Source organism: Bombus affinis, unplaced genomic scaffold (genome assembly GCF_024516045.1).
Source record: "Bombus affinis isolate iyBomAffi1 unplaced genomic scaffold, iyBomAffi1.2 ctg00000080.1, whole genome shotgun sequence".
Classification (NCBI taxonomy): Eukaryota; Metazoa; Arthropoda; class Insecta; order Hymenoptera; family Apidae; genus Bombus; species Bombus affinis.
The window spans coordinates 182,701-199,454 of NW_026108828.1; the positions used below are offsets into that span (position 1 = coordinate 182,701).

The 16,754-nt window shown below is 35.2% G+C and overlaps 1 protein-coding gene across 1 annotated transcript; it reads right to left on the reverse strand.

The window, feature by feature from the left end:
• Positions 1-268: 268 nt before the first annotated feature.
• On the reverse strand, positions 269-2,582 carry LOC126927230 (uncharacterized). The gene is made up of 2 exons (XM_050743511.1): positions 1,990-2,582; positions 269-1,077 (listed from the first exon to the last, which is right to left on the reverse strand). The coding sequence occupies exons 1-2, from the start codon at positions 2,074-2,076 to the stop codon at positions 808-810; spliced, it is 357 nt and encodes a 118-aa protein (XP_050599468.1). The 5' UTR covers positions 2,077-2,582; the 3' UTR covers positions 269-807.
• Positions 2,583-16,754: the final 14,172 nt, after the last annotated feature.

Consider the following 16,754-nt stretch of genomic DNA (forward strand, 5'->3'; position numbering starts at 1 on the left):
GATGCACATCATTTTTTGTTTTACATTATGATCCATTTTGTTCTATTAGTAGAAAACGGATCATACAAAATTCAATAAAATAATGTAAAAGAAAAAATGTTGTGCATCTATTATTTTCTTATAAAACAGACAGAGACTTTTGGAACAACCTAATATGTTTCTCATTGACATCCTTGGGAATTAAGTAGAGGATAATGGAAAAATGGAAATCGATAAAAAGTATTTATTATTAAATCGAGAGTTTTAATGAATTTTTTTTTTAGAAAAGTTTGTTACTTTATACAATTTATTGGTAGTGTATTGCTATAACAATTTTTCTAAAATTTACAATTTAAATTACATTGGTTCGTTGAACGATCGAGTAATAACTTAGCAGTGTTTTAAATCTCATTCTCGTAGATTTGATTGTATTTGTAATTATTATAATTATGAGCATCGTATTCTTAAGAACATCCCCTTTTTATATTATCAATTGTTCTTTGATTTATCGACATCATTAGAACGAGAACATCATTATTATTTTCTTATTTCTGAGCTTCGTATTATCGATATCGTCGTAATTTTATTGATTTATTAATCAATATTCATCGTAATATTATTATGAAACACATAAGGAATGAAACTCCATGTACACATTTATAAAATGAAAACAGCATTTTCATTGGTAATGCGATAAATCTTATGTATCGTGTTGTTGTGTAATATTACAGTGTATGTTACAATGTACGTATAAACGCGTTAATAGAACCAATTATTCTCATCGGCGACTAAAATGATTCACGATCGTGTGTTACTTCGTCTGCAATGTCAGGACGGATACATGATAATTGTTAATGTAATTTGTAATACTAAAGCTAGAAACAGATCGATCCCTCTTATCGTCAGATCGTTCGCAGCACCGGTACCGATATTGCAAAACGATTTCTCGCAGCAAGTGGTGCAAGCGGAGAGTTTTGTTCGTTCACCGACCACTATACATCCGGAGTCGCATTTGTTAGTACACTTTCTCTCCACCGACCAAGTTTGTGGACTAGACGTTGAATCTTCGGTGCTGGTAGTGTAAGAAAATCGCTTTACCTGAAGAGAAAGAAGCAAACGTGAAAGGAATATTTGCAGATTTTAAACTTTCACGATGTTCGTTATATGACATGTCCTAGCGGATCGCAAGAGACACTCGTACGCTAAAATATAGTATTTCTTTTAATTTTGTCCGAGTACGAGCTCATTTTGGGCGGCATTAAACCACGAACTTGATAGTATCGAGCGAAAAGAGAAAAAAGAAGACTGAAAAGAAAAGATGAGAAAGAATTCTACATGTACGTAGAATGATTCTTGATACTAAAATTAAATTAATATTTGCAACAATTCCTTGTTTCACTCTGTATGACATTTCACATTGGAACTTGTAACGAACACGAGTGAGTGTGAACGTAACATATTTTTAGTCAAGGGAATATCAATTTTCCAGAATATCTCGCATCATTTCCAGAGAATACGGTTCGTTCATTGTTAATTCGGTCGGTTAATATCGATTACGGATTTCGTAAAATTTTTGCCGTGTATGTGCAAACTGTACAATTATATCATATCCAATATCATTGTTGATTACCAATAAATAAGAAGAACAAATAAAAAATTGCATTTGCATATTCCCTCTAATGTGTACACCATGTACATATGTTCCTATAAAGCGGATTCAATTTCAATAAAGTACGTAATTATTATGAAACTGAATTGATCGACTATATTGAACATTTCCAAACACTAAAATCGCGTTATGAACGAAATGAAACTGTGGCTCTATCTTGAACAGCCTTCTCTCGCTCTCGTGTTGACGATAACTAATATCGCTTTTAGCTAGCTGTTTGCTATATTCTGTTTGCTTTAAAAGCACGCGATCAAAGCAAAATATCAAACATCTGCTGAAACACGTGCGTGACCTGTGTATAATCAACAAGCGTTGGAATCGCTGTTATCATTTGTCATTACCATACAGGTCCTTTTATCACCAGTGCACTTGTGCCCGAAAGTGGTGAAGTTTCCAGTCAGATTGGCGCATCTCTCTCCATCTTCCATTGTATCACACTGATGACACCATAAATCGTTTGCTCGTTCCGACGCTGCGTGAGTTCGATGTTCCGTAGTTAACAGTTGGCCTGATCATCGGACACAATCAACCGACAAATACGTATTAATTAATAGAAATCGTGATTTATCCTAGATTTCTAAAGATTATTAAAATCGACGTAGGAATCGGACGTAAGACGTTGGGCAAATCGTTGTCTACTTTTTAATGCTTCGCATCTTTCTCTCTTTTATTTCTTAGAAATTACTTCCTTCTACTTCTTCCTTTCTTTCATTTTTCAAACAAATGTGTCGTGCTTTCATTAACGTCAGATTTTTGTACATTTTTGTACAAATAAATAGATATTAGTCTTGACATTTACAGACACATCGGCGATATGCGTAAGATGAAATTTCGTCGCGTTCGTTGACAAGATTGCTAGGAAGATTGCGGAAAGGGATATCATCGAGGAAATCGTCTAATAAGGTGAAACATCGGTTTAGGTTTCTTATTTAGAACGGAATTCTTCGGATGTTTAGCTTTTCCGTCGAATAGCGTCTCTAACGATATTTCGCCAAATTTTCCTGCTGTTCTTGCGATACGTCCGACGGTAAGACTTGGCAAGCAAAATATCGTAAACGTATCCGGAAATTACGAAAAATTTATTTCGATTTATTTCAATTAAACGTATTCCGAGAGCAGCAAACGTATTCCTTATCCATTGGCAGGTAATCAACGAAATCATACACGGGTACTTAAAAATACCTACAGTTATGAAAGATATTTCCAAGTTCGGAAAAACGCTTCCACGCAAGTTTGATCAATCGTACCAATCCTCTAGAGTTTCAGCTTCTTAACAGATTCGATCATCTCCGAAGACTAAACAGACGGTATACGACTACGTTTGCATCTACACGACAATTGGATCTACGCAAGACTGCAGATTCGATATCCACGAAATATTCTATGTATATTTCATGAAGTTAAAAATTATACTGTTTTATTTCACATCTGGTTCCAATAGAATAAGATGGATTAAACGTAATTCAATAAAATAATTTAAAACAAAAAATGTTGTGCGTCTATTATTTCCTTATAAGATAAAAGACACTTTTGGGACGGTCTAATGTTAAAAATTCTCTGTGAAAGTTGATTGTAATATTCTTCTTATCTAAAGAAAAAGAGAAAATAGAAATAGATGTATTCAGTATGAATTATTTATTTTATACATAGGAAACATAGGCAAGACGGTAAATGAAAAAGGTAGCCTCGAAATGAGAATTCATCGCGAAGCTTATCACGGAAGAAAAGTCAATTAAATGCACCGTGTACGATGATCGTTGTTTACACGATTCGTAACACAAATGGCTAACACCTACGAGTGAAGGCTTCAACAGGTGCACTTTCCTCTATATGCAGTTTATATGTAGAGAAAGATCTTCGCTATAAATAGACGAAACATCGTTCCTTCAGACATCTAGTGAAAACTCCCTCAACGAAACACGCTCCTAAAACGCAACTTGCTCGTAAAACAAATAGGGCCATGTAACTGAAAGGAACCTCGAGAAAGAAAGAGAAAAATGGGAAGAAACAGAAACTTCCATTTTCCATTACAGAAACGCTCTTTGTTGAAAGAAAAATTCCTCAAATTAAAAATTCTCAAAGACGAAATACCGCCATTGTCTATCCTGGCAAATTATCTTCCGTCTTAACCAGTTACCTACTCTTGACGAGTATACTCGTCACGCGTAAAAAGCAGTTTTTGCTGTTTAAACTGCAATTTCAGCGAAAACTAAAATATATTCGTAAATTTGAAGACGTTTCGACCATTTGGAAGCCAGGACCAGGTAAAACGAACAAATGAAGAGATATAAATAATTATTATGAAAAAACTATAATACAGCGTGAACAAAGTAGTTGTTCTGTCCTTTCTAACGCATTTTAGTCGCATTAGTCGCAACGGCTAACTGGTCAATACATTGTCGAGTCGATCAACTTTGGTATTCCGATCGTATCGACGTGAAAATCGGCGTGACGAATAAGGCGCAAGAATCGTTTTCTTCTCTCGCAAATACCGAAGATGGACAACGCGTATCGGCGAATTTTTAATTTCAGAAAAATGTAATTTGATTCGTGGCGAAACGTGTGAGAAACGCGTCGAATTAAAGAGGCGAAGGTTTAAGCAGCCCGACAAAGCGAGTGAAATGCGAGGCTTACCATTGATGCTTACGACCATGGAGATAGACACGACGATCAGGAAGTACGTGACAGGGTACATGTATCGGCCATGTTGATAACGTCTAGCGCGTCACATTCGAAAATAAATTCGGCTGATGTCATTGGCGCATTGATCGCATGCTGGTGTATGGCGGCGAGCGCGTTGCGACGCAAAACGAGCGGATTTGGGTACAATAGGCAGCCATATTGAGAATAGCCGGAGTCTGCGCTGGATGGGTACAGCTGCTCCAGAAACCTTGAAGCCCAAGGAAAATCAATATCCATGGCAGCCGGAAGGTCCTGTTCGTTCAGCGGGAACGTTTGACGTCAAAGTTTCTGCGCATTCGCATCACACCCAGAAAAAAGAAAATTCACTGTCACTGAATCAATGATTTGTCGACACCGCAACTAAAATTCAACTTACAATGCCTCGAAAGCTAAAATAGTCCGACACTCGCCGTAAAAATATCTTTCGTTTCGTACGTTCATTCGAACGAAATAACTCGTCTGCAACTGTGGACCGAACCATTTGAATTTTGCTCGACGAGTTAGAGGAAATCTTCGAAATGTGTTATTTAAATCTTCGTTACAGGTCCAGCTAGAAAAGTTGTAAAAAGCTACCTTTACTTTCTTCTTCGCTATTCCGACTAATTGTACTTCTTTCAACATTTCTTTACACGTCACCTATTGTTAATCTTTCCAATTCTTCTAACTCGTAAAAAAAAAAAAAAAAAAAAAAGAAAAAAGGAAAGAAACAAATTGTTTGACTCAATTTTTGAAAAGTTATTCTGTTTTAAAGAACGCACCAACGCCTCCTATAGCCCGTTACACGAGACTTCGGGATTTTGTTCGTTTTGTAACGAAACACGACTATCCAGATCACATTGGTAGAATTTGAAATCATCCTGAAAGTGCAAATGTAAAAGGCAGAAAATAGTTGTGGCGAATATTTGGGGGGAAAAATAGTACATAGTATAGATAGGTATTTTGAGCGTACAATAAATATCAAAAATTATTCCATTGAATATCAAGACGTATCGGTACAACAGATAATTGACTGTTTAATTAATTTCGTGAAATTAATTTCCTCCACGAGATACACCATAAAGAGCTATCTTCAACATGTTATAGACGCGAAATACTGTCCCATTGAACATTGAGATGCATCGATGTGATGGATAATTGACTGTTTAATCACTTTTGGAATCTCTGCGAAATATACACTCGCACTAAATATCTTGTTACTTAAAATACAATATAATATGTAATATGCGATATGTAATATAATATGTAACATACACGTACACACGCGATATATTTATAAAGAAGCACGTATCAGAGTTGGAATAATTTCGTGAGCAACAGTAGACGGTAAATGTAATTTGCAAACGACCTCTTTATCAAATATCGATAAACGCGATCGATATGGAAGGGATCAGTCCTTATGCTGGCCAAATATTCCGTCATCATTCAAACATCCATCGAAACTAATCCCAGTACATACCATTCGAATAATCGAGTAACTTCGTTATCGCGTATGATACAGTGCAATTACTTGATTGCAATGATATCTCAACGATTATTAACAGATACCAAGATGTCTCGACAGTTGCAAAAATCTTTTATAAATAAATTACACGTGGCTCGCGAAGCTGTTTCAACGTTGCTGGAAACTTTTTGCGTATATGATATACGAAGCATTTCGAAATGATCATTGCAGCACTGTAGCGAGACACGCCTAACTTGATCGTATCGGTGAAATTTCAAACGGATTTGGAAGTGTGCATAGAAGTTATATTTACCAGGGACACGTACTTTCCAAAAATCATCAAACTATTCGAACAGTCAATTATTATTTAGTATGTTAATAAGCCACGATGTACAATACCCTTAAAAAGTTAGAAAGAATAAATTTTCGGAAAATGGAACAATTTGACTTTCAAATGGCTTGTACGTGATGTAATCATCTGTTTGATGAACTTTTAATTGCTATCGTAGATAGGATCGTAAAATACTACGAATGTTACAGACATTGTCGTGATTTTCCTATAAAGTAACACACGGCGCGTAGTCCGTTTGATGTTCGATTTGCTTGGCTCTTGTAATCCAATTTCAATAAAATTGTACAAAATGCACGTGATACGAAAGAAAATATAAAATATACAAAATACTCTTTACTTCTCTTTTTTTTTTCTTTTCAATCATATCCTCAAAAATATGAATTTGCATCAAAATCTACAGTCTAATTAGAATATTAGAAAGAATATTCAGACAGACGATGTATATAAAGGAGATACAAATTACGACGATGAGAGAACTCGCAAGATATTTGTATCTGTGAAATTGCAACTGTAATAAATATCTATAAATATCTACGCCGATTAAATTTTTGATACACTTCGGATTCTCATCGGAAAACCAGTAATAACATATTTCTATTTCGTAATATATTTCTGATATACAGAGGATGCTCTCAAAAATATATACACCCACTTTAATTAAATGGTATCGTGAAATTGCTGCATCGTATTATTACAATTTTTATACAAATCTTCCTTTCCTTCAATTTTGTGTACATTTCGGATGTATTCCTTTCTTTTAATCCTATTAATGGATCGATAGATTTAATTTTATAAAATTGATTTTTTGAATATTTATACATTCCATATCTTTTTAAGCACCACGTCACATGATTCTTTCGGTAGAAATAACTGCGTAAAATTACATTTTCTCTGTACCTGGGAGCTTTTGCGCGGTGAATTTTGTACGATCGAAGCCCCTTTTTCGAGTGGCGTGGGTGCTTCGGCATGGGAAAGTGCCTCTCCATTATCGTTTTAGCTGGCTGTTTCCATTTGTATAAAATCGTCGTTATTATCGTCTTTATCACAACGAAACCATCCCATTACATCAGTGTATTTAAGGTTTCCCCACAGTTACCCCATCATTCGAGCAATCCACGTGCTTTACATAATTCTCAATATCACGTTTCCATTTTCTAACATCTGTGACTGTAGCTTTTCCAACGTCACGTACTCTTGATGAATTCTATCGCCGATTCTTACACCACCTCCCACGTTTTTAATTAAATTGTATTTTCTTTCTGTACGACTGGAACGTTGTTAGTTTCATACCTAATTCTTATTTATCGGAATTCTATTCTATTCTATTCGAACAGAGAAAAGAATGTGTAGATTTTTTAAAAAGAAACTGTTTTTTCGAGCTATCGCGGGGAGACGCGGTCGTTAGAATACGCGTCAACGGGAGTCGTAAATTCCCGTTACGATTAGAATGATCGACACCACGAATAGTTCGATCCCCGTATTTCGATTAAGATAATAGGGGTGATTCAGGTATGATAACACTGTGGCTCACAGAGTTAAAATATATATTTCCAACACTTAGTATACACGATTGAATAGATATAAACACTTAATAACTTATCACGCTGCAATAATATAGATATGAAAGTAACACGGTATGAGACTTAATGTTAGAAGTTAGATCTTTGACTGTGGTAGGAAATTCTGAGAGATATAGAAACGGTGAGAGTTATAGGGAATGCAGGAACTCTAGTCACCGTGAGAGACGATGGAAAACTCTGAAGCTTATTCTAATGTGAATACGGAGGAAAGCTTGTTATGGGTGTGCCCTTTGAACGAAGAACGCGGATTCGTTGCTTACATTTTTAGTTAGTAAAGTGAGGGCAACAATCCGCGATGTCGATTGGTTGGGACCAATGTTAGGAAGGAAGAGAGGAGGAAGAAACCTCCTACCAACTTGGGTCCTAGGCGACATTGTTTACAGGGAAACTCAGATTTTTCGTTAGGTATATCTCCGCTTTCTTCGTAATTCTTAAGAGCACATAATAAACCCAAGGACCTTTCTAAAAACCGGCCGAAAACTCTTCTGGAATTAGAAAGCCTTTTCTGGCAAACAGATGTGCTTAGACCATGTGTGCGAACAATGCAGCTAGAATTGCAACTTTATAGTGGGTCCTTGGGCCTCTGGAGTGTTAGAAGGACGGCAGATAGACCGTTGGTTGGCAAGCCGCGCGGGATGGCGTGCAGATGTGTTGCGCGACAGAACAGAAACTTATCCGTCACTGAGAAATGTTAGGTTCGACTGATAAAACGTACAGACACCAGAGTATTCGTGGGAGCAGTCGAACATCAACGATTCTACGATCTCGGCATATTCCACCTCAAACACGATTCCGTAAAATTCAAACTAATCGTCCAGCGAGCTGTTCCATGTTTTCCAAACTGAACAGATCGTGAGCATCGGCCAGCGATATGGGAAATGAAGATAATTTCCAATTGTTCGTAACATCTGACGATCATTCGACTTAAAACATAGTCCTCGCGGTCGCGGCAAACAAGTTACGCAGGCAATTTGTCAGCTGTCGAACGAGAGAGCTGGCTGGTTGTACTGCGTTGAAGCAGAGCGATTCGAAGAACGGCAGAGACGCGAAAGGGAAGCGTTCACCGAGAATACGTCCGTTTCGTCTTTCTCGTTAGACGGTGGAAATGAATTGGCGATTTCACCATGAATACTACAAAGGAAGTTAACGCTGTAACTGGCGCGAGTTTCGCGTGAAACGTAGCCTTTGACGAGGTGAAAGCCGGTTTGTTTGCGCGTCTCGCCGAACAAATCCGATAACTAAAATTGTCTGACGAAATTGTTTTACACGAGCCGTGTTCTCGGTAACGCTAGCGGCTATTTAATCAAAATTGTCGGCCGCGTTTCTCGTTGGCCGTTCGATCAACCAACGTGTAATTAAAATGATAATCTTAATAGATCCTCATGGACATAGATAGCGAGGCTGGCAGTTGGCGAAGCGAGCTAAGCAAATAGCGAATTATATCGCGTGTTATAACTGGATCGTGGAAGATTGCGCATATTTTTACACTGATAAATTAACCCTGCTGCTGATCCTCTAATATTTCTCGTTCGATCTCATCTATTACAAATAACAGATACGTAAGACAACATAGGAAAATATATAAGTAAATAGTATCGCGAATAATTACGAATAATTGCATTCATTTTCGTTAAAGGTAAATTATATTGTATTTACGTGCCAAGGATAGAACTGAAATTGCCGCTGATATTGATTTATTCTTGTTAAATTTCAATGTCAGAATAAAAAAGTTTAGCAGTTAGCGGTTGCGACCTCTTTGAAAAGCGTGTACCTAAAAGTGTGTCGCGAACAGTAAGCGATGGCGAGTATACTCGTCGAACACGGAGTACGGGTGGCTGTTATAATATAGAATTCAGTTGTTACGAAACGACTGTTTTATTTTTCAATTTAGTACCTGGGCATGACCCTGGACAGGAGGCTAACTTGGAAAAAACATATCTCAGAGAAATCAAAGCAATTAAAGGAAAAACTAAGAAAATTCTATTGGCTCACGGGCCGACGCTCCAAACTAAACATACAGAACAAAATAACCCTCTACAAGGCCGTAATAAAACCTGTCTGGACCTACGGAATCCAACTATGGGGAACAGCAAGTAACTCCAACATTGAAATACTCCAACGCTTCCAATCGAAAACGCTAAGATCCCTATTAAATGCACCCTGGTATGTTACCAACGAAACAATCCACCGAGACCTCAAGATACCTACAGTCAAAGATGAAATACACAAGTCCAGAAGCAGATATAGCACAAGAGTCAACAACCACCACAACCCACTAGTCACCCAGCTACTGGACACGACGGACCAGATCCGCAGACTAAAAAGAAAATACCCACTAGATTAAACCCCTAGTCCTACTAGAATCAACAATATAAAGCAATTATAATCCATGTCATTGTATCACGCCAAATTAAGTTACTGAAAATTCTCAACGAGAATTGATTGTAAATATTCTAATAAATAAAAAAAAAAAAAAAAAAAAAAAAAATTTAGTACTGACGGGGCTCGTCGTAACGTAAAATACTGCCATCTCTTCGTGACGAGTATACTCGTGGAAAACAGCCAATTGGTTAAACCAGGACCAGATCACGATACCGTTTAAAGATGAAATTTGTAGAATGGTTAGAGTTAGAGAATATCGGAACTTTGTATTATTATAACGTTTACCATCGCTGCGCTCTCGATATTAACCCTTAACTGCTGCTCTGGGACTCCCAGACGATATAAACATCCGCGTAACTTCGCTCTCGAGCAACGCGTGATGTCAAGTGTCTTGGTAATTTTCAATTAAGTCGCCCCTTATGACTATAACTTATAACTTCTGATCTTTGTTCCGTATAGGAGTAATTGAGAACGTACAACTTTCCTTTCGCTTTGTTTCGTCTTGTCCATTATGGATGAAAATGCGATTATAGTTACGAAACGAATCATTCTTCGTTGATCGCGATACAATGGAAATGTTTACAGCGAACGTTCCCGAGTGCTTCGAATAAAGAAAGAACGATGCAATACGATACTCTTTGACTTATAAATAACTTTCCTTTGAGATCAATCGGTGGATCAATTTTCTGGCTCCGCAGACGCAATGTTACACGTAATCCTAGGAATCGTGAAGTTTTCAGTCTTTTCTAATATTATTTTTCAACTTGAAATTCAATCTATTGGACGTAGGAATATTTTTACTGTAAACTATTAGAAAAATGTCCATCGTATAATCGACGAGCATCGCGAGAGTAATATCCAGGCTTTAAATTCTAAAGGCTCGTTACCGTACAACTGTAGTAGGCAACGTCGTTGCTCTAAACACGTACGTAATTTTGTTCACATTGTATAACCGATAACTATTTTCTTTTTATTATTTCTTTTTATTCGAATGTCCTTCAGCTTTCGCTTTACCACCGTACATCATCCCTACGTCATGCACCGATACTATTTTTCTTTTACACTGTGACACTTACTTGTCTGCTTGACCATGCGATCCTGATTATCATGCAAATGGTCCAAGACTGTTGTCGTAATACTCTACGGAATAACTAAAATTGTTGTATCGTTCTAACACGTTATAGATTTTATTAAAGAGGAACGTTTACTCGATAGAAGACTCAGATTCATGAAATAAGACACCGGTTTTCCCTGACGCCACTTTACGATATAAATAATTAAACTTTTTCTCCCTCGTATATGGAAAGCTTAAAATACTTTTCCTGTATTATCTATGCCAAATCTCCTGTCAATTTCGTTACTAAAATAAATGTTACAGTTATCAGCAATAATCGCTTGCACTCGACTATACGTTTCTTTAATTAAAAATTTATCAAAGCGAAGTCTTCGATTCTTTAAATTCTGCAAAATTTGATAAAAACGCGCAATGACTCGAAACTTCCGACGAGTAATGTACGCGAAAGACTCTGTATACTCGTTAGGTCGTTCCTCAAACGAGAAACAGATCGAACTGTTCGCGTTCGAGTCAAACGTAAAGGGAAAAGATTAAATTTCCTAACTTTCCGTCGATAGGATCTTCATCGACGTTTATGACAGTTGACTTCTCTTAATTAGCGAAGCTTCAAGCTTTCGATATTTCCAAGTTTCAATAATTCTCATTCTCCGTTCGCCTTTCAATGACCGTTATTAGCGTGAGCGTGTGTCAATAATCAAAGCGAACGATGCTCTTTTGAACCTTCCTTTCCTCTTCCATTCGTCTTCCTTTTCAGAACGGAATAATGGCTAGATCTACTTTACTCGTTGCGCTGATTTAACGAGTGCGTGTTTATTCTCTCTTTATTCTTCGTCTGCTTCTGCCCTCGCGTCTGTTGAACATCGATTCGATTGCTGAACTCGACTGTGTGATTCTCCTATCAGGAACGACATTTGCGTCGGAATATACATGTTACGGTCGTTCTTTAAAATTCTTCTAAATTAAAAGTTCCTTAAAACTCTCCTAGCTGCAAAGTTCTTCTCCTGAAAGAGTCGCGGTAAACGTGGATATCCGACGTTACGCGTTCGTTAACGAGCATCTCTTATGTCGAATATTACAAAGCAACGATTTACCCAAAATATAGAAATATCTTCCGAAATAGCGGACTCATCGTTAGATTATTAGATCGCGGATGTTCGTGCATTTGTGGGAATTTTAAAAATGCAAAAGTCCATGAAACGTTTAGGAAACGTAGAGGATGAAATAAATCTCTATCCGTTTCGGTTTATTCAGTCGTATTCGTGAAAGTAGCAAACTGCACGAACATACGTATATTATTATTATTATATCTTGTTTTTGCGAAAAGCATTTCTCTTGCAAGCATTTGCCTTTTATATTTCTTACTTTTGGCGTTCCGCGTACTTATAGGAAATTGCAGCTTAATCGTTGCAATAAAACTTATCGCTTTCTATTTTCCGTTTCTGCACATCTTCGTAAATTTATCGTATTAGCGACGTGAAGTATAACGGACGATTGATCGTAAATTGAAATCACAAATTCCCCATCGACCATTTCACAACAGACTGCCGCAGTTGCATGTTTTATAGGGGTGAATAGCCGCAGAGAAATTGATTCCAGTTCTACAAGGGACAAGTGTTATTGCTTTCATTTGAGCGCTCTGCCTAAGTATATTGTTCGTGGATTTACTGCAACAATGTTTGGGATTCTAAATTGCAACCTCCCAAGAGAAAACTTCGAAATGCTCTAAATATCGTATCGGCTACTTTCACGTAATGATATATTTGTTTTTTGACAAATAAATAAAGAAAAGAAAAGAAGAGTAAAATACACATCGAGAGTATTTTACCTGGAATACGTATTCAAGGATTATTTGCAGATTTTTCAGACCAAAGATACTTTTGTAAAGTGTATAATCATTTATCTGGAAAGTATTAAAAGTACTTCGTTTCTAGTAGGATTATATAATATCAATATCGTATTTAGGAAGTTGTGAAATTGCGAACTTATTAATAGGAAACACCATATAGATACAGAGAATGAAATTACTGATCGATACGGAGGATATTAATTCATTTAATATCTTGGCGATAGCAGATGATCGCTTTGCAATTAATCAGTACTCTGCAATTTATAATTGGATATAATGCAGTTAATTATTTAAATCAATTGTTACGTGTATAAAGATTGATAGCAGGTATTTATAACTTTTCTGCGATTTTCACATTAAGCATGATGAAGCAGTTGAATGATTAATTGATTCTCTTTAACATAGCCATGAGGGAGACGAATTTTTTTAAAAAGAAATATTCTCTTACCAACTACCGTCGGTAAAATACCGAGCGTAGGATTAAACTGTTAGTTGTGAAAACTATTAATATTAAATTAACGTTCGTTGGGACGATATTCGTTGGAATTATATTTTCAAAGTCTCATCTTTATGTATACTACCTGAAGTATAATATTTCTGCAAATAGTGAAATATAAAATAGTGAAATGACGATGTTACAGTAAAAATTGTTTTATCGTACAAAATTGAATATCTTTGTGTATTTGCTACGATATAATTATTAAAAAGAAGAAGAAACTTTCGATCATGAGAAAGATGGAATATAATGAAATATATTCAGACATTGAATAAAAATTTTTATTTTCATTTCGGAAGATGGAACGAACACGAAATATGCAGCAAATTTTGCGAATATTTCAAAATGAAGGAACTGCGCAAATATAAATATTTGCAAGTTAATTGCACTTAATATGGAACACCTGACTTTAAAAGCTTCCCAAAAACAGAAACATGCTTTTCTTTTCAATTGCTTTCGAGAAATTAATAAGTCCTTTCTGTGTCGCTTTATAAATTCTTTTAACATCGATATTACGTTTTTTCCTAATATTAAATTCTAACAATTTCTTACAATTTTTCAGCTGAAAGTTGTATTAAAATAATTTTGGCAACTGCTGAAAATTGTTGAAATTGTTGCACCAAGAGCGTAATTTCTGGGAAAAAAGGGTCGATGAGAACTCAAATCCTTCCGGGACTGTTTTACTCGCTCTATTAAACAAACATGTTTAATGATAAATCATGCAAAAAGTAATATTTTTTACGTTCATTATTTAACACGACTCTCAGAAAAATTTTATAGACTGTCAAACGTAACAATCAACTGCATTCGATCAACATGCTTTCATTTTTAAGGAAATATTTCATTTATTATTTGCGTTATTACTTTAATAAACGTTTGCTATACCGTTAACGTTCATATCTATAAACCAACGTTTACTTACAGCTTTACCCTTACATAACGTCAATCTTCGAAAGAATTACGGATTTTTATTATACAATATATTAATCTTAGTTATTATAACGTTAAGTTATTAGCAAAATTACAAGATTGAAGTTACCAGAAGAAAAAAAGCGAGGTGTTCGTTTCCTCTTTTACAAATATAGAAGAGGAAGGTTGCTTAAGAATGATTAAAACGTAAAATGAAATTCTAATTAAATAAACGCCGTATTACCATTTTTCTACTATAGTTTCGAGTAAATTCCGCGCACTAATCGTATTTCTCTACGGCACAATAATAACATTCTGTTAATCAGTCTTTGAAATGTCACCGCAAATGTTCCATGTGCAACGTGACGTGTATTCCGCGATAATTTTCTTAAACTATATGAAGTTAACGTTTATAACATTCTATAAAGTAATAAGCAAACAAAATGAATAGCCTTCATCACGCTGTATATCCTGTTTGCATATTTAATATTAATATCAAAGCTTCCATGCAAAAAGATGTTGTATTTTGCAAGCGTATTTTATTACCGAGTGCATAATAATTCATTAACAATCCCCACGATTTATCGTCACAGTACGAAAGTACGTTCAATAATTTACATTCTGTTTTTAAACAGCCTGTTGTAGCTATACTTTGTTTTCACGTATTTCAAGTAAACATATCATCGATAAATACACCAGTACAAACGCTATTATATCGATGCAAACGTTAAAACATTTTCATCATGGTGAAATGTATTTGGTACATCAATTTTAGCGAATTCAATTAATGTATGACTAATGTTAAGCATTTACTTTGATTCGTTGAGTTGTAAGAATGAAATTAATTAAAATTTCCTTCAATCAAGGTAGATGTAATTTTAACAGAAAATTCCATTAAATTTCTATAAGTATTTCTAATGGTTACTCTTATGCCTATAGATAAAAATTAAAAAGCAAACTATCCTATAAAAATTAACAGATAAGATTATTTTTTCCTGTTAATTTCTATGCCATAATTGCCTCTTCGATTCCCTATTTCTCTACGATTTATTCGTCTCGTACACAATTTTAACGTAATATTTGTAACAACAGACAGAGATACTTAGTTAGATTTAACACGATTCTTTTTTTCGCTTTTGTTAAAAAATTATTCGCAGACCGCAGCTCCTCCTTCGATAAATTTTAATTCTCATTACGTGTACGTACATAAAACGTAGCGAGTACGAAACAATCACAGAATAACGTGATCTTCGATGAGATGCGATGTTTTAATAAGTTCTGATAATAGATGCATCATTAAATATGTAATTGGAAATGGTTGTTAATCGCGAGCATTAAATAATAATGTAATTTGAAAATAAATTAAATTCGATATATTTATACCGAATATATTAAAGACGTTTTAACATCGACATATTCAACATTTACTACTATTTTCCAGGCACAATATCTTCTTGTCGTTACGTATTTGAAACCTCCATAATATCTGAATTTATTTTAGCGGACACAGCAGTATGTAAAAGTTTTATTCATTACATTAATGAATAAAAAAAAAAACAACAACAAATCACGAGTATCTTCGTTAACTTACAAGATACGTATTATTAAATATCCAAAGAACAATTCTAAACAATTTTGCAGAAATAACATTCCAAACAAATATAATACTTATTAATTGATATATTAAATTCGTCGGATGCAATTTTTTAATCGCACATGAAACAAACGTATATTTCTCATTTCGTTGAATTGTTTTCTACATTTAAATTATTCCTGGATAGATGAGAATTATACGAAACTCACGAAATAAGGAAATAAGCAAAATAAAAAGAAAAAAAGAAGAAAAAAGAGAAGAAACTGGTAGATTTCACTTATCGTTAAACTTATATTCTTAAACCAAGTTAAACTTAGTTCGCCATCTTCGTGATATTACGCAATTCAACAAACTGTCAGATGCAAATACAACGTTAACATAGAATTGTAACGATAAAAGTTATATTCGAAGTTATGGTAATCTCTTCTGCTATGACTCATCATTGTGCAACTGTAACTTATAGCATTAACAAATCTGTATTTTCAGCCACGTTTCTAACTATAATCGTACATTCCATGTACATAAGTAATGTCCACATTGAGGAAGTATAACGCTTAGTTAATAAATTCGAAACCACATCGTTCGCGTGTAGTCCACGTGAATTATATTTGAATTGTGTTAAAATGGCAATTTGTAAATTTTATAGGTCATATCGAAAGGATTAAGGATATTGAAGGAGAATACATAAATATTCGAGTCGCGTACATAAGTCTTAATATTACGAGCATAAATCTCCAAAATCTTCCGAA

Excerpts from the sequence above, each read along its gene's own strand:
- LOC126927230 (XM_050743511.1), bottom strand. The coding sequence starts at position 2,076 with ATGGAAGATGGAGAGAGATGCGCCAATCTGACTGGAAACTTCACCACT. Across the intron at positions 1,078-1,989 it reads GTGATAAAAGGACCTGTATG|GTAAAGCGATTTTCTTACAC; the intron begins GTAATGACAAAT and ends CTTTCTCTTCAG.